The sequence below is a fragment of the Lonchura striata genome, chromosome 20, assembly GCF_046129695.1.
Source record: "Lonchura striata isolate bLonStr1 chromosome 20, bLonStr1.mat, whole genome shotgun sequence".
NCBI lineage: Eukaryota > Metazoa > Chordata > Aves > Passeriformes > Estrildidae > Lonchura > Lonchura striata.
Window position 1 is genome coordinate 7927284 of NC_134622.1, and position 22122 is coordinate 7949405.

The window sequence follows — 22122 nt, forward strand, 5'->3', positions numbered from 1 at the left end:
AGAATACATTTTCAACACTTTTATAATTGTTTCTTTGACTTTTGTTTTGTTGTAAGTTTATCACTTTTATGCTAGAGTGAGGCATACTTCTGTATTTAAAAAAAAGGTTTTGAGATTGGCGTTTCCCTAATGATTTGTTCAGCAGACTGAGCAATGAAACAAAGTGTGAGTAAAATTAAATGCAAATGATGCCATTTTATAAAGGCTTAGAATCAGTTGTATGTGTCAGCTAATCAAGTAGTTAAGCACATGCTCCAGTGTGGAGCAGTTTGGTTTTGCTGTTCTGTAATGAGCTTTGGTGCTTGTGTTGGAATGCAATGAAAGTGTTTAGCAGTGGGCCAGGGTTCAAACACTGAGGGAAATCCTCTGCTTTTTGTCAGAGACCTTGCTAGCATTGTAAACTGGACTAGATACTCTGCTATTACTTAGAATTGAGATTTGTATCTTTGCTCTTCCCAGAAGAGAGAAGCACAAGAGATGTCTGCGATGGTTTATGAATATTAAATTTATTACAGTAACAGTTTACAGTACAAGGCACATACTGATGACTTACAATCAGCTTGCAACACTTGTAACTAAACAGCTGCATAAATTAATACAGGTGCATCATGTACAAGTTGGAGGGAATACTTAGTTCTGTACAGCTAAAACTCCAGTTTAATTCTCTTTAAAAGGCAAAGATGGTCCTAATTTACCAGTTTCATTACTTCCTTTTCACTGTTCAGAACAGAGGGTAGGATATACTCTGGTAGATGAGTGGAAGATGAGCTGAAGAGAAGGAATTTTTTTGCTTTAAGACACTTTGTAACTGCAGTGCAGTTCATTTGTTATCAATATAAGTAGTTTTTGTACAAAACCAGTGTTTAAGGTATGGCTACTTGCTGAGCTACCTGATAAATATTGGTTGCTTTACATGTTTTCAGATGGGTATGTAAAAGGGGAAAAAATGAATTGTATAAGAAAATCAATTTCTTAATATTCAACCACTCAGCTAAATAGAAATACTAAAAAATGAACTTACCATAATAAGATATTTGAACCAGTACACCATATAACAAAAAAGTAATGAGGAAAGCTAATAATGGGGAAAAAGTAATAACTAAACTGCCTTTCAAGTTCAACATTTATAGAATGAAAACATGGAAGTATTTTATCTCTGTATTATTCAGGAAGAGAAAAGCCTTTTTAATCTACATTGCTTTTTGTATCTTCAAATAATTCTAAGACTTTTCATCCTCTGTGTCTCAGGACTTGGAGCGCATGGGTCTCACATTTCAGCTGTTGCAGGGCTTGTGTTACTATCAGAGCTTCCTGGCTGACTTAATTCACTAGCAAATGTGATATTTCTTGGGAAATCTCTCTGAAACCTCCCAGAGAGCCAATGTCTATCCTATGTCTTAAAAATTGCACTTTTTTTTTTTTGTTAGCTGAACCCCTGTCTGAAGAGGAAAGAAACGGGGTAGGGTTTTCTCCTTTGTTTCCCACACTTTGCTGTTGGATGTGTGCAAATACCTCATTCACCTTACATTGACATTTCATGTGTGTTTTTTCAGTTAATGAACTCAGAAAATTTAATTTTTGGAAGTAGATTTCAAATACACTTGAGGCATAAGCTACAAAACTTTCACATGAGTAACTGTCCAGTAAGACAGATTTATTTGTTTTTCTAGTGGCAATTAAACATATTCCCTTTTTAAAAATAGCTCAGGAGTCTAGTTCTGAAAGAATGGTCCTTGTCCCTCTTAAGTTATTTCCTCATTGGAAGTTGGGATTGAGACTTACATGAACTCAGAAGTCATTATCCAGAGTGGAAGAGGAAGTGGAAGAGGCTTTCTCCAGGTACACAAAGGTGGAAAACTTTGGCAGAGGTGATGGAAATGTTTTCAGAAGGCAAACACAGCATCCCTGCTTTCCTCTCCCTGGCAAGTGCTTCATACCCAGATCAACTCCAACAGGTTCCTTAATGCCCCCTGCTCTGGCTGCACAGAGAGCCTTGGCAGCTTTAGCAAAGGGATACAAAGGAGACTTTTATCCTCTATTTTATTTTATTTTCATCATGATCTGTGTGCCAGAGTAAAAATACAATGCAAGTTTGTACAGGAATGATGCCTTCCTGGGTTTGTCTGTACTTCCACTGCAGAACTCGTGTCCTCCAAGGGCCAGGGCAGGTGCAGCCAGGCTGAAGGGTAGCTGCATTTGGGGAGCATGTGCATGTCATTTAAAGAGCTTACTATGGACATGGGGTTGGTTTAATTTGTGTGCCAGTGCCTTGGAATTTAATATAAAGTGTTCTGATGAGAATCAATCCTGCTGAACTCTACTCAGCTTCTTGCTAAGAAAAAAAAAATCCTCTCCTTTTCTTCTTCAACTTGAAAACCCAATGCAGTCACATCAGAGTATGAGCTACTAAACCTTCAAAGTAGGTTTGAATAGTTGAAAATATACTTTTGTCAGCCAGCCAAAAGAATTATTCTAAATTTTACTTCTGTACTAGGAAAGAGGAGGAAAACCCCACAGGCTCCAGCAAATTTTAGGTGTGAAATTAACTGTAAAAAAAAGGGAAGTGAAGCAGAGAAAGAGATCTCTAAGATTGCACTTTTTGGCAGTAGAACTCAAAAAGATTCATGTGTAGTTTCTGTAGCTCTGCCAGAACAATGATTGGTTATGGAAACAGTACAGTAAGTGCTGGCAACTTAAGTGCTTGTCAAGTAACTCATGATGAGTTTTTGTGGCTTGATTGGGTCTAAAGGAAAGTGAAGCCTCAAACATCACAAAAAGTATTATTTGTATTTTTTTTTTAATGCAAGAAACAGTAGAAATTGTTACCACCTACAAACCAGAGGAAATGAGAATGAGTCCGGTGCTACCAGCTGTGTTTGCTGGCTGATGTGTGCAGAGCTGTGCTGCTCAGCATTTTTCCTCTCCCTCTGTCTACTCCACCACAAACCTAAAGAACTTCCTGTTTTTGTTTTCCTAGTGTATAAACCCCTGCGTTACTCGAGTAATGTATGGCTATCAGAAATATTTGTGCATTTTCCCATGTAGTTGAAGCAAGTAGAGAACCTTAGAAGCGAATACGACATTGCCCGGTACGAACGATCACACGGAGGGAGGAGACACAGGAGCACTGCCACACACTGGGGGTCTACACCTAATCCTGCCGTGCCTTGCCTGTCCTGGAGGGGCTGCTGCAGGCACTCCCGGAGCAGGGGCATTCCCTCGTGTTCCACAGCCAGTGCTCCGTTCAGCCTGCTTGGAAGTGCACAGTAGATGGCATTGAATTGCTTGGATTCATGTGCTGGAGGCATCACTTTCCCAATGGTGCCAGTGGTGCAGCCTCCGTGGCAAGCTCTGTTTGTTGTCTCAGCTGGAAAGGTGGTTCTTTGGGGGAGAGGGGGGGAAAGTGACGTTTTGTGCTCCTCTGCCCTCCCCCAGAACCAGGCCAGCTTATACTGCGTTCATGCGGATGTCTCCAAAGGGAATTTCTGTAGCTGTTTCTGGGGTAATGCTTTTCAGAATACGCTGTTGGAATGAAACTGGTATTAGAAATTGATTGATTTAGAGACAATACATATCATGTCAGCCAGTTAGAAAGAGATTATTATTTGAGTTGCACCTCTTGAATTACTTAAGAGTGTTTCAGGCCTCTGTTAGCACTATGAAGATGGAAAGTGTTATAGAAGTACACAGCAGTATTTTAAATATAATTTGTAACACAATTGGAATCAAAGCTTGGCAGGTGTCATATTAATGCTTTAGGACTTTGCAGTTTACTGGGATACCCTGAGCCAATTAAATATATTCTTTATGAACTGGTATTTATTTGAACTTAGAAGAAATCTCAGTATTGTCATTACAGATTTATGGCAGAGAAATCTTACTAAATGTGTGAAAGAAAGACAAGTTTTTCTTTCAGATACATACCAGGAGACCAGTCTTTCACTGCCTCATTTGCTTGACTAGGGGATTTTGAGTGTCTGGGTTGAATTTTGGGAAAACTCTCCAGTTCATCAGAGCTTAAAAAATTACTTGCTGTAACATTTTATTAAAAATTATCAGCGGCCTCAGTAAGAACTGGGGAGATTTGTGAGAATTTGGGAACAGAACAGCCAGTCATGATATTTCTAGGAATCACCTCCTTCCTAACAGTCAAACAGAAGCAAGAGAGCATCAGGGATACCTCCTTAAGTGTCCCTGGGGTGATGACCAAGCGATAGACCATGTAGATGGGAATGAAGATGATGGAGGAGGTTCCTATGCAGTAACCCACAACTGTGGTCCAGTAGGGATAATCATAATCAAAAAGCTTCAGCTCAGGAGGGTTGGACAGAAAGCTGCAAGTGACAAACTGGAAGAGAAAAAGGGCAAAGTGTGAATATGTGGATTTTCATGGCACACGCTCTGTGTTCCAGCATAGCACTGAAATAAAGAGAAAATTAGTAGGACTCAAGATTAAAAATGTGTTGACACTGAAAAAAGTTCTAAATTACATGAGTGTAGATTTAAAACAAATCAACAACAAATTACAAAACAAAGACCAAAATGATCCTTCCCGAAGCAGAAGTTCTCCACTCTACACTGCTCTCTGTCAGAACAGGAAAAGGAAAAAATGTCAGCTCAGTTACTGCTGTTGGATGATTTTCCTGAGCATATCATTCATGACTGTAAAATTCCTTAGGAAACAACAAACACTTTAGTTGAATATTACAGAAATAGTATTTGTGTCTGTCCTGAGAAGGATCTCTGACTGTTTTCTCCAGAGTATCATCAGAAGCTCAGGATTTACCAGCAAAACTTCCCGAAATGACATCCCACATCCTGAGCTTTCCTTATTTAAGGTGGGTTTCCACAGGGAATACAAACAGTTCTGCCTGGTAACCACATCCCCAGAGGCCTGTGCCTCTCTGTGTTGCTGGTTTAGGATTACAAAGAGGACAGAAATATAAAAATTACAGTGCTGTGACATTTTAATTTATAGACTTCTCTTTCTAGGGGTAATAAAATCAAAGTCTGTTAATTATGCCTTCATCATTACAAGTGTTTTGAATTCACTCTGTAGGTCTTAAATCTACATTGTGTGCTTCATAAACTCCATCTTGACCTGCTCTGCTCCCACTAAGGCCAGTCAGAATAAAAGATAGCGTGGACTAATTTTGAATCAGGAAATGAACACTTTATGTTCAAATGTTATTAATAACACTGCCAAGCCAAACACTGGGATAGTATTTCCAATTCTGAATTATAGATTTATAATGGTTGTAATTAACTGCTGGAAATTTTAAGTGGAATATTCTAAAGTTGTCCATCAGCACTTGCTGAGACAGTGTATTTACTTATCTTGGTTTTCCTCCTCTGACAGTATGTTTCATCAACTTTTATTGCTACATTTTGCTGAGGTAAACATAAGGCAACAAAACAAAGTAAATTTGTTTAGCAGAGGGCAGAGGGGGAGTTATTCAGAATCCAGACTTATTCAGCTCATTCAACTACAAAAATCCTTAAAACTGTAATTTGGTTACAAGACCTTGCAGCGTTGTATTGGGTTTTTCACTAATTGAGCCTTTTTAGTTTAAGAAAAATTGTTACTAAAGAACTTCACAAGAGTATTCTGGAATTAAGCTTTTAGAAGGAGCTGCATTGTTCATTGGTGATTTTCTTGGTGCTGGAAAGAAAAAGCTCTAAAGAAAACTCACCAGAAGGAAAAGGGGACTAATTGCAACCCAGCAAACTCGCCAGTACCAGCCTGGGGCAGAGCCCAGCATTTCTTTCACATCGTTGCAAAACTGGGTGATGCCTGTGGAGATAAATGGGAGGAGAGGGATGACAGCAGATCTAAGACTTTCTTAAGTAGATGCTCAACACTTTTTTATGCCCAGCAAATAAATTCAGAATCTATCCCAGAAGACTATCTTGTTCCTATAACCTTTAATTTTACGAAAGCCTTAATTATTCTGAATTATACCTCCTGTTACTTTTAGGTGCTTGTGTACTTCTGTCAGAGAGCAATTAACGCTAATTCTCACTGCTTTAGTTACCAGTGAATTTGTAAAAAGCTTTTGTAAATTTTATTTTCTGGAGACATGGGTGATCTTGTCTGCAGCAACTGAGGCAATGCTGAGCTGCAGGAGCTCAGGAGTTTGGACTGGGGTGTTTGGAGGTACCATAGAACCAGGACACAGCCACTGCCTCCAGGAACACGACGGTCAGGACAGCTGGACCCGTGGCATATTCCTCAAACAGCTTCACCACATATGCTCCTCCCTGGAAAAGAGATCAAACTGTCAGTGTGCCCAGGATCCTGCCCTGCTGCTGGCTGGTGCTGCCTTTGGCTGGAGCAGAACGTTCACGAGTGGGGAATTCACCCAGCTCTGTCACTCTGTGGCTGTTTCTGCCAGGGACACCCAGGTGAGCAGCTCACCCTCTGTGGCCACCCCTCACCTGGAGGGCTGACATGAAGAGAAGCTAAAATCTGCTGGCACTTCTGGCTGGATTTTAGTGAAAAAAGGGAATTTTACAGGATGGCTTTTTGCACGCCCTCTTCTTTCTCCACCAGGGATCATAGCTACTGAACAGCAAATTAATAAAGTGCTACTTTGCTTTCTTTCCATTTGGGATCTAGAACCACGAGGCAGGAGACCTCTTGCAGAGGAACTCAGCATCCTTGTACAGCAAACACTTCACAGAAGAAGGAAGTTACGCATAAATGAGCAAGTGGAGTGAAACGTGACGGGAAAGCCAAGTATTTTTCTATTTCTCTTATGATCATTACACTCATTATTCAAAAATTGCTTGTTGTGGGAATGAAATCTACAAGCCCCATGGGAACTATTGGATGTGACTAATGATAATTTCTGCCTTGAAACAATGAGGAAGATCCAGGAAATCCATTACTAGATTTTTTTAAATTCAAAATACATTTTACACATTGTGAAGATTATAATAACTATTCATGTTATTTTTAAACATGGAGCTTTTGGGAACAAGAAGTAAACCATGTAAAAAATTGGCTGGTTGCCTGCTGACTGATGAGAAGCATAATTTACGATGTGTTGCACATCATGAGTTGCAGTAGGATCATTTTGCAACATATTTCCTAGTGAAATAACATTCACATTTATTCCAAGTAATAGATTTCTAATGCATAAAGAAAACAGCCTGGAGGTTTAATTTGATTTCTTGAAACTCTCTTCAAAAAATTACTATGCTCTCCAAGGTGTCATTGGCAGGAAAATGCCAGTGAGGGAGGCTGAGGGTGGGTGAAATACTCACAAATGTCAGGGTTGCCAGCGACCCCAAAAAGCAAACGATGGTCAGACCAAGGACAAACAATTCCCTGCGTTTGCCCCAGACGTGTGGGAATTCATCCAGGACTCCAGTAATCACTCCCTCTAGTCCTGCAAACTGAAAAGCATGGAAAAATCACTGGAAAGTAGAGGGCAGTGTTACCTGCTTGAAAGTACGTTTGAGTGTTTAAAGGAGCATTGAAACATCGGTGCTTTGTTCTGCTATAGAGTTGGTGTGAGGTTTTTAGACAAGTCTTTCCTCTTTACTTTTTAAAACTCTTCAGGGTGGGGATTTAGTGTTCAGGTATCTGTGGGGATGCACTGTCATCCAAAGGCAGTCCTGTGCTACAGGAACCAGGATGTGCAGAAATGAGAGGTGGTTCAGTAGGACCAAGACTGTGAAATCAGCTGAGTTCAGCCCTGCTGGAAGGAGCTGATTCTCCACCTGTAAAACTAGACTCACATGACAATTTTTTAGCATATCTCCAGTTCTCACCTTTTAAATCCAAATTGTGTGAAAAAATTCCAGATTTTCATAATTGCTTTCTAAGTTTACAAGCAAGAAAGGAGCTGGAGGCTACAATCAACTAGGCATGTATAAATCAGGTGCTTTGCTTGTGTTTCAGGGTCTTAATTGTCACAAATAACTGATTAAGTGACAAATAATGATTATATTCAGATAAAAATTGGAGTAACAGTTGCTGTCTTACAGAAGGCACCTGGCACTGCAATTACAAACCCCTCAGTGCCAGTGCAGTGTTTGTAATTCTATTTCTGTGATGCCTGAGGGGCTCAGGCTGTGTCCCCTGCTGGCTACTCACCGTGCTGTCCAACCCCAGTGTGAGCAGCATGAGGAAGAAGATGATGGCAAAGAAGGTGGAAGCTGGCATGTTGGCAATGGCCTCAGCGTAGGTGATGAAGAGCAGGCTGGGTCCTGGAGCAGAGGAATTGGGATCACTGTTAGGACATGCTGTGCACGCTGTCTCCCAGGGGAAAACTCCTCCCCCCAGGCTGCTTTGCCATGTGCAGCTACCACCACATCTGTGAAACTGCAATCTGGCTTTTATATGTGGCATTTACAGGCTAATTTTTTTTAGCTGTACTGTGTAACAGTGCCCAATAAAGTCAGCAACCTGAATAATATACTAAATATTTCTCATCACTTGGGCTGCTCTCGATCTAGAAGTACATATACAAATATATTCTATCTTTGAAGCAGTTTGAGATGTGTATGAAATGTTAACCTACCAGTGTCCTTGGCAACCTCTGAGACATCTTCATTCCTCATCTCAGCCATGTACCCCAGCACGGTGAAGATGACAAACCCAGACACAAAGCTGGTCAAGCAGTTCACGGTGCTGGTGACCAGAGCATCTCTGCAACAGAAGACCTAACTCTCATCAGGGAATCTGCACCTGTAGAAAGGGTTTACAACCCCTTGGTGCACAATCTAGACAGACTCCTAGAAAAATAGGGGAGTACAAGGAAAGAACAAACAGCAGATCTGAAAGAAAGAGGGAAAAAACCCAACAACCCATGGCTACTTTTTCTTCTCAAATCCATACAGGTGCTGTAACATCAGTCTGACACTGGATTGAATGCTGGCTGTATCCTGATGTTTTAAAAGACTAGGAACTACTATGTGAATATTGAAGAATCGAGAATTTTATTTTAGAAGTTAGAAATAGATTTTTTTTTCAGGCAACAAGGAAAAAACATAAATTGCCTTTCTGCTTGAGACTATGAAGTTATTTCCTAACTGACTGCTGAGATCAAATAACTACAATGTGATGGTTTGGCAGGGGTTTAGTACATTTTGTTGTGGCAGGTTTCTACATTTTAGACCTCTTGCTGTAAAATTAGTAAAAATTATCTTATTTTAAGGTAGGCAACAGAGGAGAAATGCTTGAGATTGCAGGTTCTCTATTACACTTCTGATTTCTGTGTACACAGGTCTGACAATTTAGTGCCTTTCACCAATACCCTGTTCCTTTTACATAAATACCCACAGTTATATTTTTTTAACTCCATTTTACTTATAGAATAAGGTAGAACTCACTGGTAGCAGTTGTTGTGGAATTTGTTGTAGCTGGAATAAGCCAACAGGACCCCAAAACCTGGTCCCAGGGAGAAAAAAATCTGAGCTGCTGCATCCACCCAAACCTGAAAAGGCCAAGAAAAAAATTACTTGAAACAGATTGAATGAGTTTGGCATATTCACAATATCACTTAGGTCTACAAAAGGGTGTTTCACTGGTCTGCCTATGTCCTAGTCCTGGTCTAACAGACCAGCTGCTCTCTCTGTTGAGAGAGCTGTTGAAATATGAATGTTTGGTGTAGAACTGTTGTAGCTGTTGCACTTCTGACAGCATCTTAGATTAATTCAGTCAATTGCCTGTAATCAATTTAACACAAGTTTTGCAGTGTGTAGAGAACTTTATACCCATGATTTTGAAGCCTTCCAAATCTTCCTCCAAATTCTGTGTGCTGTGGAATAGCCCTGTGCTTGGCAATGTGTTCTCCAGGCTATGTAGATTTTTCCTAGATTTATGCAAAATCCATTTGACTGTGTGGATGCAGTTCTGATTCTTGGGGCTCAATTCAGCTTTGCTGTAGCTGTGACAGATGCAAGTGTGATGATCTTGTTATGAAAAGCATGTTGTACTTGAAAAGTGGCCACAGCCCTAATGAGTAATGTTCTAAAGTACAATATCAGCTCTCTTTCTGAAGGTGAAAGTCCTCATTCATTTATTCTCTTTTGATTGAAACATGGAGTTCATTACAACTCATTTCTAATATTCTCTCCCATCATGTGAGGCCGTCCTGTATCACCCAGACAGAGCTCTGTCATCACCCAGCACACAGATTGCAATCTGCTGTCCTCACTCCAGATACATCCAATACAATATCAATGCCCTTTATTGCTTTTTCAGAAGATGTGGCTCCTTATTGGAGATGCTGCTTTATCAGAGACTGGTGTCTTTTCATTTCCTCTTCATTCAAAACTCTCCATATCAGCTGGGCAGCAGCAGACTTGCAAACATTGGAAATTTTTAATCTTCATGTTTGTAGTATTTATTGCTTTGGGGTTTTTCCATCACCCTCCTCACCAGACACTTTCACAAGTAGTGAAGTGAGCACAGCCTTGGGCCTGATGAATTGCTTGTCATCCACAGAGTTCAAGGCTGGATCAGACACTGGAGGGCCTAGGGTTTGTTTGTTAGCTCAGTTTGTCTTCATTCCTGCTTTCCTGTCAAATTTTGGTGGTGTATGCAGGCCTGACTGATTTATTCCTCCTCCACAGGCACTCACATGAGTTCCTGGCCCAGGGTTTAGTTGGTGTCCATGGGTTCATCTGCCAAAGCTTGTTACAGGATGGAGACAGAAGTTTCTGCTCCAGTAACCTGCACTATTTAAATAGTGGCAGCTGTGGACCCTGTAGGGCTGTACTCATCCCCTTAAGCCAAAAATCTGCAGCTCCACCACTTGTTAGGGTTTAAAAAATTTGCTTTTCTCAGTGTGACTCTCACAGGGGAAGGATTTTGTTGCAGTGTAGGAGCACTCACAGTTTCTCATTCAGTGTCAGCCTGGTCACTATTTTCCCAGTGAAAAAGTGTTTGGTCACTTGTTTTCTTTTAATCAGACCACTCATTCTGTTCAACCACTGTATGGGAGCTCTGCCTATAGTTCAAGATAAATTGAGGGTGGACTCTAATCTTTAAAATTCTTTATAATTATGGAAAGAGCATGAACTCTGGCTTTTAAGTCCATGCTAAGACATCTGTTTAGTCATGCTCTATGCATCTATGGTGATACACACATGGCCAGGCTGAAAGCAAATCTCCCTGTTATAAAGTTCTTTACCTCAGTGGCCAGCAGTTTCTGCCAGTCAGGTTTCAAGTAGTAGAGGACACCTCTCCAAGCCCCAGGCAAAGTTGCACCTCTCACGAGCAGGATGAAGAGGATGATGTAAGGGAACGTGGCAGTCACCCAAACCACCTGTGAGGGAACATGGTGAGAGCGTTTGCCATGGGGAGAAAGTTTGCAGGGATAATAAGAATTAGTGAATCATATTGTATATCTTAGCATTTATAGCGTCTTCACATGAAGGTCTGTAAACAGAGAACAGTGGTGTCACTTATTTTTGTTCTTTGTTGCTTGGGGTAGCTGTCACTGTACAGCAAGTGCTCCCCAAATACCTCAGCCCATAATCCTGTCATGAAAACAACCTGAGCTGATCCCCTGGCAGTTAATTGGCTCAGGCAGAACAGTCTCAAGACAAGTTGATGTGTCTTGCTTTTGCATTCACCTTGCCAGATGTCTTGACCCCTTTCCAGATGCTGAAGTACACAATGGTGAAGATTAGCAGCAAGCAGAGGGTCAGCTGCCAGCTAATGCCCCCCAGGTCATCCAGCCCATTGGACCTGTGCACCTGCAGAACCTGGCGGCTGCAAGAGGAAAGAAAAACACAGTAGAGATACTTTTTAAACAAATTCTTACATTAAATGTGCATTTAACAGTCCCATACTGTGGTCTGATCATTACAAGGAATCTTGAGATCTTGGCAAGCAGCCTTCAAAGTCATGACATTTCGGATTGATTTTATTTTACTTAAAGGTTTGATATTAACAGCACACCATTGATGGTAAGTGACAGCAGATATTGATTGGGAAAATCTTAAAACACAGAGGATGCACCCTAAGTTACACTCCCCTACAAAAGTCCAGTGATTTGAAGAGGGTGCCATCAACAAGCAGCCCTGCTGCCCTCTGGGAAACCTTGCTGGTGTTCCAGCAGTCTGGCTACCACCACCATCCTCACTTACATGCACTTACGTATAAAATTCTTCTGCAGGAGAGATGGAGTGCAGGGACCAGCTGACATTGTCCTTGCTGAAGTAGTTGGTGCAGTTTGCTGTGTTCCAGGGGTTTGTGCAGCTGGTCCAGGGCAGCTCCCCCGTGAAGGAGGAGATGAGGTAGTAAAAAGCCCAAGCCATGATGGTGTTGTAGTAGGAGGCTACGTAAAGATCTATGATACAGATGGCATAGCCAATTCCTGGAGAGGCAGGAAATAATTGCATTCAGTCAGTGTAAGTTTTAGGAAAAAAAAAATAAAAAAGAAAAATAATTAGTTATCACATCAACAACTGTTTGTCTAAGGCAGCTCTGCACGAGGAACACACACCCTCCCAAGTGTTTACAACACTGGCATTTCTTGTGACTTCAGAAATACTCTGATTCCAGCAAAGCATCCTTAATCAAGACAGAACATTCTTATAAAGAGATATTTTCTATGTGTCCCTAAACTTCTGCAATTTAGAAATAGGCACCTTGCAGCCTCAGTAAACAAAAAGACAAGATCAGATCTACAGCACTGGGAGCCAGAGCTAGTGAGGATATAGAACAGTTCCTTTCATTCTTTATAATTTTAGGCTTGGTGAGCCTCTGTCTAATCAATTTGAGTTGCATACTGTATGTGTATACAAGAATACACACACATGTGCAGGTGTACCTGGAATTTTAGGAAAACTTTCTTTGTAAAGCCAAAATCTTGTGTAGAACAAGTCTTACTTGGCTTTATGAAATATTCTTTTTTCCCCCTGAAATGTCACCTTTTTAGGAAAATTTTCCAGTTATTCAGAAAGTTCCATTTCCCTTTGGTACCTTTGAATATAGGACATATTTTTCTCCAAATGGAAATACAGCCATTCCTGTGGTACTGTCCTAGTGCTAATTCCATATAGAAGAGAGGAATCCCTCCAAAGAGGGCCATGATTGTGTAAGGAATGAGGAATGCTCCTGCAAGACAGAAAACAGATGATTGCAACTCTTCACAGACTTCTCTTCCAACAGCACCAGCACTCCATAAACAAGAGTTCGTTTTATCCCACGGGGAAAATGCATATTCCCTCCCTAGCCAGCACACCACTGAATTACTGTGGGATTTCTGATAGGAGCAACTACTCAGCAGTGTGAACAAGAAGCAGCACTCAGGCCAAACTTCTCACATTTCTGCAACACAGGATTCACCAAGACTCCACTGACTCTCACAGCTGGGAGATGGGCTACAGATAAAATTATTCATTTCTCCAATTAAATGCCTTTGTTACATCAGAGAGACGAAAGTCCTCTCTAAGATCTCCTTGATTAGATTTTAGATTTGTATTTTGTCTCTTACGTCAGTGGGTCAAAGACCCAGCCTTCTCACGAGTTGGTTTAGACACGTTAGTTTATCAGATTTTAAAATGCTCCTTGGGAAAGGGATTGAGGTGTTGGAGCGTGGGTCTGAACCCACCTGGTCCTCAGCTTCTAGTTGTGCTGTGCAAAACAGCATTTCTGTGATTATCCTAGCCCAATATTTGGGTTTTTCAGTGAATAATTTCTCCTTGATCTTTTGTCACATATAATATTTTAAAAGCCACTAAAAATCATCCATTTATAAACCAAGAAATTCAGCACTAAGGAACAATGAACATGAGTGGACACTGACCTCCTCCATTCTGATAGCAGATATAAGGAAATCTCCACACATTCCCCAGATCCACTGCGTATCCAATGACAGAGAGGAGAAAGTCAATTTTTTTACTCCAGGTCTCCCTGTCCTCCAGCTCCATCAGCTGCTGCTGAGCCTCGGCCCCGCAGGTGGTGGACGTGGTGGTGGTGGTGGTGGTGGTGGCTGCTGGGGCCGTGCCCTGGGCATCCTCCACCTCTCCATTGCAGGGCACTGAGCTCTGAACCCCTGAAAAACCATTGGAGATCTGAGCTGCCTCCCCTTTATCCCCCTGGCTCGGGTGGACTTTGTTGCCATCCTCCACCAGCCGTAGGGCAGATTTCGGGTTCCTGACCAGAAGTCCGTTCTCTTTACAATCTTCTCCTTTGCTACAGTCTGAGACATCTTTCTTGGAAGTCAGGGGCTCTTTCTCATTGCCTGTGGTCTTTTTTTCCATTTTTGCTGAGATTTGTTCTGGTTACTTGCAGACAGGCAGCACCACAGGGTCCCTTTGGGGTTTGTCTTCCCACACCTTTATTCCCAGCACTTTTAGAATTCCTCTTCCATACTTAAATCCATCAGATTGAAGGCACAAGCACCATCTAAGAAATGAAAAAGAGTTGAAAATCCATTACAAGCTTTGCTGGTGCTGGTAATTTTCAAGTTACAGCCAGCAGATTCTGTGATTAAAATACAGAGGTAATTAACCATCACAGCATGCAATGTGAATCATGGAGCAGATAATCTGGGATTTTGTTCAGAGAGTGGCAGGAAGAAATCAACCTCTTGGACAGCAGAACCTGGTGTACCTGGATCACACCCTCTCAGGAGGATCTGCTGCACTTTGTGCATTGCTGGACACCTCACACCCAGTCACAGTCCTGCTGTCTTCTGGCATCACCTTCTCCTCTCAACACTGCTGGACTCCCAGTTTGAAAACTGAGGGCAGAGTTTAGTGGGACTTTTATTTTCATTTTCCTAAGTTCATCCTGCAACTCATCCACTCATCTTGTGGCAAATTCTAGATTCACCCAGTATCAAGGGAAAATAATTCATTAAACAAATATTAGATAACCATGGATATAAAAATTACATTTCATGACAACCTTTCTTCAAAAATCCCACAGTGTCTGTTCTGTTTAGCAGCATATGTGGAAAACTTAAATGAAACTTTAGAAAAATATTTAAATCTCAGTGATTTTGCATCAACTAACTTTTGAGGCTCAGTCAACACCAATAACAAGAAGAAGAAGTCAAAAACTTCAATTTTATTCTTCTCATTAAGAACTAACATATGAGTCTAAAGGACAAAACTTGTCCCTGGTTTTATCTGACTCCCTGGGAAAATAAAAGCATCTTTCATTCAATTTGGATCTGCTGCCACTGTCGTTTCAGCCCTGGGAAGGATGGTGGGCACTGCTCCTGTGCTCCTGCCCACTGCCAGCAAAAAACAACAGGCACTGGGAGGATCCTTGGCTTCTCTGCCCTCTTCTTATGTGCTAAAAACAGAACCCAGGGGAAATAAACCATCCTGAAATAAAGTATAACACAATTAACTTCCTGCAGAACAAAAATAACAGGAGTTGTGATTCTGTGAGCAAGTCATGTTTTATTTGCTGCTGATTTGTTCAGGTAAACACCCAGCTGCCTTTACCCAAGAAAACCTTGGAACAGGAGCTGATCCCCTGTGCTGTAAATTCCCCAGGGCAGTAATGCTTTTTTTATTGCTAGCAAAGAATCATACAATCTACACCATGCCAATATTAAATTATTAAAATGACATCTAATTTTTCCCTTTCAAAATATTTTATCATGGTAGTAAATGTCATTGTCACATCCTAGCAGAAAAAAATAAGCATTATTTCACTTATAGCTGCAAGAAAAACTATAGCAGAGAAAGGATATGATTTTCTTATTTCTAGAATTTGCTGATTTCAGAACTATTAAAACTCAAGTTTTTCCCAGCTTTCCACCTTTTGCAAAGATAGTTTGTTAAACCTTTTCTAAACATTTCTCAGTGCAAGCAGAAAGAGAAGAAAAGTTATTGAGCTGCAGAGCAAACAAGAGGATGGTTTTGAGATAAAATTCACTTGAAAATATTGCATATCATTTTCAGAAATCTTTAGTTCTCCAGGTTTACATTCTGTCTCTACCCCAAGAGTCTCTTTTTTGTCATGCACCAAACAGTGCATCATTAATGTGAATCCTTACAAGTGCCTCGCTGCTGTTAATTAATCATCCACAAAGACTGAAACATCTTCAGAGTTCCAGAGAAAAAACACCAGGGCAAAGAACAGGAGGTTCTCTTTTACCTGCAGGACTATAAAACCTGAATGCCTTTGGAGTCCAAAACCTTCCAAATGTCCAAGAGAGGTTCTGGAGATGGAAACAGCCCTGGTGGCCTCATAGAAATGCAAGGAAAGGCCACGGCCAGTCCTCCCCTTGTACAGAGTATGGTAAATACCAGGTAGGAATATGGAAAAGTAACCTGAGCCCTTCTGGACTTTACACCCCACCCATAAATGGGAACACAGTAAAGGATGTTGATTTAACTTCATTATCTCATGGGACTGATTTTTCCATACCTGAGGCTTATATTCTCACTGTGTTTGTAAAACACTTTATTTCTGCATATTTTTGCTGCTTTCTTTACTAAGGGGAGGTCAAGGAGTGTATTGTTGATTTCCAAGATCTGTGGCAACCAGGATTGTTGTCCATCCAGATCTAAACTCCTCCTCTTCTTCTGCACGCCACAGAAAAAAAAAAAAAAATCACATTATTTGAAATACTTTGGTTGAATTTTCAGTAGTTAGAGCTCAAATGTGCAAAATTACATGTGAATTTTCAGAGGCTGCAGCTGAAATTATAACTATTTCTTTCTGAATGAGGAATTACAGCTCGTCAGCTGTTCTGGGAAATCTCTGGAGTGATGAAGTCCACGGCTACACAGTGGAGTTCACAGGGGCACAATTGGCACATGCAAACAGAACAGTTTCAGATTATTTCATTACACCATAAAAAGTTGTGGGAGAATGGACATTTTTCTTTGCTTTGCTACAAATCAAGAAAAAAAATAATTGAAGTCACTGTGAGGACTATAAAGAGTGTAAAGAGCTGCAGAGAGAGCTCTTGGGGTGGGAAATGTGCTCACACACCAGGGAAGATATCCAGGGGAAAATGACCCCAGTGGTGAAGGATTTTGCCCACCTCAGCCACCACTTCTTCTCTGCACAAATCCCTGTTTCAGGTGGTTGAGTGATGACAGCAGTGATCTCAGAAATATCAGTTTATTACCTGTTCTCAACCTGACCTGTCCCAAAGGTTGCTGTTACATAACTGCACCTTGGCTCCTTATCAGCCCTGACTAGCTGCAGGAGAAAAGGGGGAGATAAAAAAGGGAAGAAGACAGAGCTCTGTGCTTTCGTTTCCTTTTGATGTGTGCCTGGCAGATGTGACTTTGTTCCTCTGCGAGGCCCTGGCGCCCTGAGCTGGGCTTGTTCTGCAGGGCAGCTCCCTCCAGGAGCACGTGGAAGGTGCCAGCCCTGGGAATGTCCCCCTCCCTGAGCAAAGGGTGACTACAGAGGAGTGACCCTGGAGTCCTCCACAGCTCTCCCAGCTTTGCTGAGAACATTTGGATGGACAGTGAAAACATGTGTTCCCACACGTGTTCCCGCAGCCGCCAACGCAGTTCACATCAGCCAAACATTAATTAAATTATCTCCCGCACGGAGATGAACTTGAACCAGCACTGCAGATGTAAAATCCCTGCATATTCCTTGATGCACAAATGCGGCTCTTTCGGCTGTACCAGAGCAATCCTCGAGGAGCATCCCTGGCCTGGAGCCCGCTTCCTGCTGCTCAAGTGTTGGAGCATCTCCTGTTTGTTTCTGGAGGCTCGCAGTGACCTCTCCTGGCAGTGCGGGAATCCCTCTCCTTTCATGCTCTGCCACAGAGTAAACAACTCTTCCCAGCACCACAACAACGGGATTTTCCTGCTCTCGGCACTTTTTAAAGGAGGAATTGGCTTTTCGTGTGTCTGGGAGAGCAAAGCAGTGGGGCAGAGGTGCAGCGAAGAGCAGATGCTGCAAGGGAGGTTGTCGAGTTTGAGGTGGGGCTGCAGAGCCTTCCCCAGCCCTCACCCACCCCCCGTGCCTCCCATTTTAACCCTCACAGCCGCAAAATGTATCGCCTTGTCCAAATATCACTTCACACAAATGATCTTCTTATTTCATGTGCTAATTCCATGGAAGTGGGGAAGCAGCACTCGCTGGGCTGCAGGAGCACTCAGGTCCCACCTTCCCTCCCGCTGCTCCTCCATCCTCCTGCCTCCCCCCCTTCACCTGCAGCACTTGCAGGGAATCGAAGCGCTTTGAGCCTCAAGAAGAGTCAGCCCAGGGTGTTGGCAAAGAAAATCAAACGCTGGGATGATTCCTGTTAACTTGACCTAAATCTCACATTTCTCACAAAGAATTTGAGATGGTTAAAGTTACAGCTGCCTGACTCACACGACACCTTGCAGCTCACCCAGGCGGTCGTGCATAAATGGAAAGAGTCCAGGGATATTACTTTTATCTTCAATTTCAAGCAAGAAGTTTGTATGACAAGATAGAATCACTCACCCCAGGCAGGAGAGGCTGTGCTGTTTGCCTGGACTCCTTCTCATCTCTGAGCCACAAATGAGCCAGAGAGGTTTCATGATTTTCCTCTGAGTTTGCAGAGGTCAGGAGCAACCCTTCAATCAAAGTATCACGGAATAGATGTCCCCATACTGTGAGGACTTGTTAAAAAATAAAAATTTCAGCCAATTAAACTGCATTGCTCTCCATAATGATGAATTTTGCCCGCTGTGTGTCATACACAAGTCATATTTAGTTTCATAATGCTAAAAAGAATTAGTGCTTTTTGACGTTGAATGTGTTCATTTTTACTGATTTCTTTAAAAAAGGAGTACCCAGAGTGTCCTTTCCAGTTAGCTCATTAGCAAGTGTGACAATTTGTATTTCAGATTTCAAAACCTAATAATCAAAACTACTTGAGAGCCACAGAATTGGGGCATTAGGTGTAAAGCAGATCTAAGCTGATATCTAGACCATCCCTCCACAACTGAAAATTGATTTATTCAGGGGATTTTTTTAAGAAATTCTTTTCTAGTTCAAGAGAAGCAAAATAAAGAGTGATCAAAACCCACTGAAATTGATGGACCAGTGAATTGTAACAGGTTGGCTCCCAGTGCCAATGATTTTAAATGTTACAAAAGTTGGGCACTTTGGCTCAGCACTGTTACCTGGGAGTATTTTAAGAGGAAACTTTGAGCATGCAGGTGACAAAAAGGACCTTTTGTATGGATATTTGCAGGGCTCCAAGGGCTCCCTCACGTTCCTACTAAAGCAGGGTGAGCTCAGCAAGTCCTGCTGGTGAGACAATGGCCCTCAAAGCCCTCAAAGGCTGCTTCCCAAAGAGTGGCACAGGGAGAGGTTAACTCCTGTATTCCCAGATAAGGCTGAACGTGGGTGAGATGGGGAAAGAGAAGAGTGCCTCTGAAAGCAGCACTTTTTGGGGAATATAATCCTGCACTGGGAGTTCTACCTCACGTGTCCCTGTCTCAGTCTGAAATTAAAAAGTCATCAGGAAAAAGAGATTTTTACCTTTAAAATTGTGTTGAGAAGACAAGGCACCGTGCTGTAGTGGGAATGCTGCCAAACTGGTGTCAGTCATTTAAAGAACAGGGAGGAGGGGAAATGCATTTTTTTTTGGTTTGAGAGTGTCTGTGTGCAGTGCAAGGAAACAGATAAGCTTGGAGGGGATGATAATATTGCTTTTGTATTCTTCCTCCGATTATTTATATAAACTTGAAGGAAGGGTCATAACACATCACTAAATAAATGGAGCACATCCCTTGGTAACAGATGATGTTTCTCTGAAGGGGATTTGTTAATGGCTATCTCCAAATTAAAGCACTGAATTCAGGCTCCAAGTTCTACTCAAGTTCTGTATGAAACATTTGTGCCACAGGGAGGGCTCCTTGTGTGCTGTCAGTTCTATAAGATACTGAGCTATAAGATTCTATAAGAGCTATACAGATTCTATAAGAGCTGCAGACACACAGGCTGGGAAAAGAGATCAAACATGAGCATCAGGAAGGAGATCAAGACACAGAATTAATATTTCTTTAGGCTGTTACTAATAAAAACTCAGCAATTTAGATTTCCATGGAGGAAAGCAGGAAAGAGTGAAACACACTGCACATGGGAATAATTTTGGGTTGTTATTAAATTCTAGTTTTGGGGTAGTTTTTCTTAATTTAACCATCTGAAATTCATCATACCCTGTTCAATTAGAAAATGGTCACAACAGTCACTTGCTATATGAGAAGTTTGCAAGGTATTCTCCAAGAAAATTATGGTTAATTCACCTTCAAAATCATCAGAAGATGCAGCCCAAGTGTTTGAGCCCTTCCCTGGTAAATGTCTGACAACCCACATTAAAAATATGCCACAACATTTTCAAGAATGCAAATCCATTAAATGCCTGATCCCTTTTCCCTCAGGCTTTCTTAACATATCAAAACATGTTTTCCTTGCCTATTTATATATTCAGTTGCATTGCATTCCTTAATTAAACTCCATATTTCTTAGGGAACTAACCCAGCAAGCCAGTTGGTTTCAGTAAACGTGATTGACTATGAATATATAGGACATGCTCTTCAGATTTATTACTTGCAATAAATCTGTCCCATTGAGTTCAATAATTTACTGTGCTGGAACCATTTACCTTTTAAAATATAACTTAATATGGTTAATAAAGCTCACTTCACCCTTTCAAAATAAATAACAACCTAAATTGCCTATTTTTTCTTCTTTTTCCTTTGGATTCTGCTGCTTTCCTTCAGTTTTCCTTATAGTTTAATGCTTTTTTGTAAGCTTTAAATAACTTTACATCTGTAATGCAGTTATGTGGACTGCCAAAACTCTCAAGTTTAGATTGTCAGAACATGTTCTGCTACAGGCATTTGACTCCCAACATTCATAACTGCTGGACAAATGCCTGAACATGACAGAGCTGAGCATGGAACAGCAGAAAAGAAATAAAAGGCACTGAAAGTTTTAAAAACCCAAAGAAAACTAAAACTAAAATAAATGTATCTTTTTTGCCCCCAAAGCTTTGTTAGATGGAAGAAGTTTTAGAAATTGTCGAAGACCTTAAAGCTGGTTTAAAAACAAACAAAACCTTGGGTGCAGATTTTAGCCTGTCACTCGCATTTCAGATTTTATAACTGAAGTGCAACGAGGAGGGAAAGTTAATGAAACTCCAGCGTCTGCTGCTGCTGCAGGGGGGCAGCTTTGAGGAGCAGCTGTCTCTGTGCCTGTCTGAATTTCATAAAAGTGCTTCAGACATCGCTGTGCAAAGACAAAATGAGAAAGTACCTGCGTGCGGCGTCGGTCCGAAGCGCTGCCCTTGGAGAGATCCGAGCTCGAGTCCCCTTCAGCCACATTTACCTCAGCCTGTGGGCAACTCAGCATCCTGGGGAGCTTTTTGTACACCAGTCCCCCTCACATGGTCTGATTTCCAGATAATCTGCTGCCAAAGAGCTCTTTAAGAATTTTTGCGTCACTTTGGTCAAATAAACTTTATGTTTCACCAGGGCTGCAGCTCAGTTTTCCTCCTAGAGGTGGGTGGCTACATTCGCCTGCTCGGATGTGTTCTGGCAAGCAGGATCCAATGAAGGCAGAGGCAGAAGGAAGGGGAGCTTTCCTGGGAAGGGACAGCTTTGCTGGATGTTGTTATAAATATAAATAACAGGATGGGGATGAGGATGAACACATAAAGTTTTGAGGGAGTCAGTGAATTATAAATTTCTGTAGATTACAGGAGGATAGGAAGGACTGGGATATTATCACAATAAAAGGGCTTGGAAAGAATAATTTCTTTTCAATAATCCTGAATAGTTGCATTATTTTAATGAAGAAATATGGTTTAGTTTTGTTTCAAAGCTTGAAGCACAAATTCTTTACAAGCATTTTGCTGCCTCAATAAGCTCAACAAGTAATTTCCTTTCTTCCTACCACTACTTCAAATACCTCACTCAATTTCTAACAGGTTTTTTTTTTCTCCAGTGTTTTTCATCCAGGATTTCTTCATTCCTGCACTCCACAACTTTTTTATAAAAGGTCATAAATCACAGGTCAATGCCATAGTTTAGGTGGCAGATTTAGGAAAAAGAAAAGGTGAAAAAGCAGAATAGGGGCGAGTAAGAGTAGTTGATTATTGGAGCAGCAGCTGCTTTGCTTTAAGCTGTTTCCAGTTTTCGGAGACTTCTTCCAAACAATTGAAAAGAAAATAAACTGAAAAC

The 22122-nt window shown here is 41.4% G+C and overlaps 1 protein-coding gene across 1 annotated transcript; it reads right to left on the reverse strand.

Moving 5' to 3' along the window:
• Positions 1-487: 487 nt before the first annotated feature.
• SLC6A4 (solute carrier family 6 member 4) lies at positions 488-21519 on the reverse strand. Its single transcript, XM_021524961.2, has 14 exons — positions 21197-21519; positions 13773-14374; positions 12947-13081; positions 12119-12338; positions 11593-11731; positions 11148-11282; positions 9343-9446; positions 8532-8659; positions 8105-8217; positions 7270-7401; positions 6162-6261; positions 5694-5794; positions 4181-4348; positions 488-3522 (listed from the first exon to the last, which is right to left on the reverse strand). The coding sequence occupies exons 2-14, from the start codon at positions 14227-14229 to the stop codon at positions 3448-3450; spliced, it is 2007 nt and encodes a 668-aa protein (XP_021380636.2). The 5' UTR covers positions 14230-14374; positions 21197-21519; the 3' UTR covers positions 488-3447.
• Between the last annotated feature and the right edge of the window lie 603 nt (positions 21520-22122).

Coding starts and splice junctions, on each gene's coding strand:
- SLC6A4 (XM_021524961.2), bottom strand. CDS start 14,229: ATGGAAAAAAAGACCACAGGCAATGAGAAAGAGCCCCTGACTTCCAAG. Junction 8,218..8,531: donor AGAGGTTGCCAAGGACACTG/GTAGGTTAACAT, acceptor CCTCTGCTCCAG/GACCCAGCCTGCTCTTCATC. Junction 4,349..5,693: donor TTAGTCCCCTTTTCCTTCTG/GTGAGTTTTCTT, acceptor TTTCTCTTCCAG/TTTGTCACTTGCAGCTTTCT.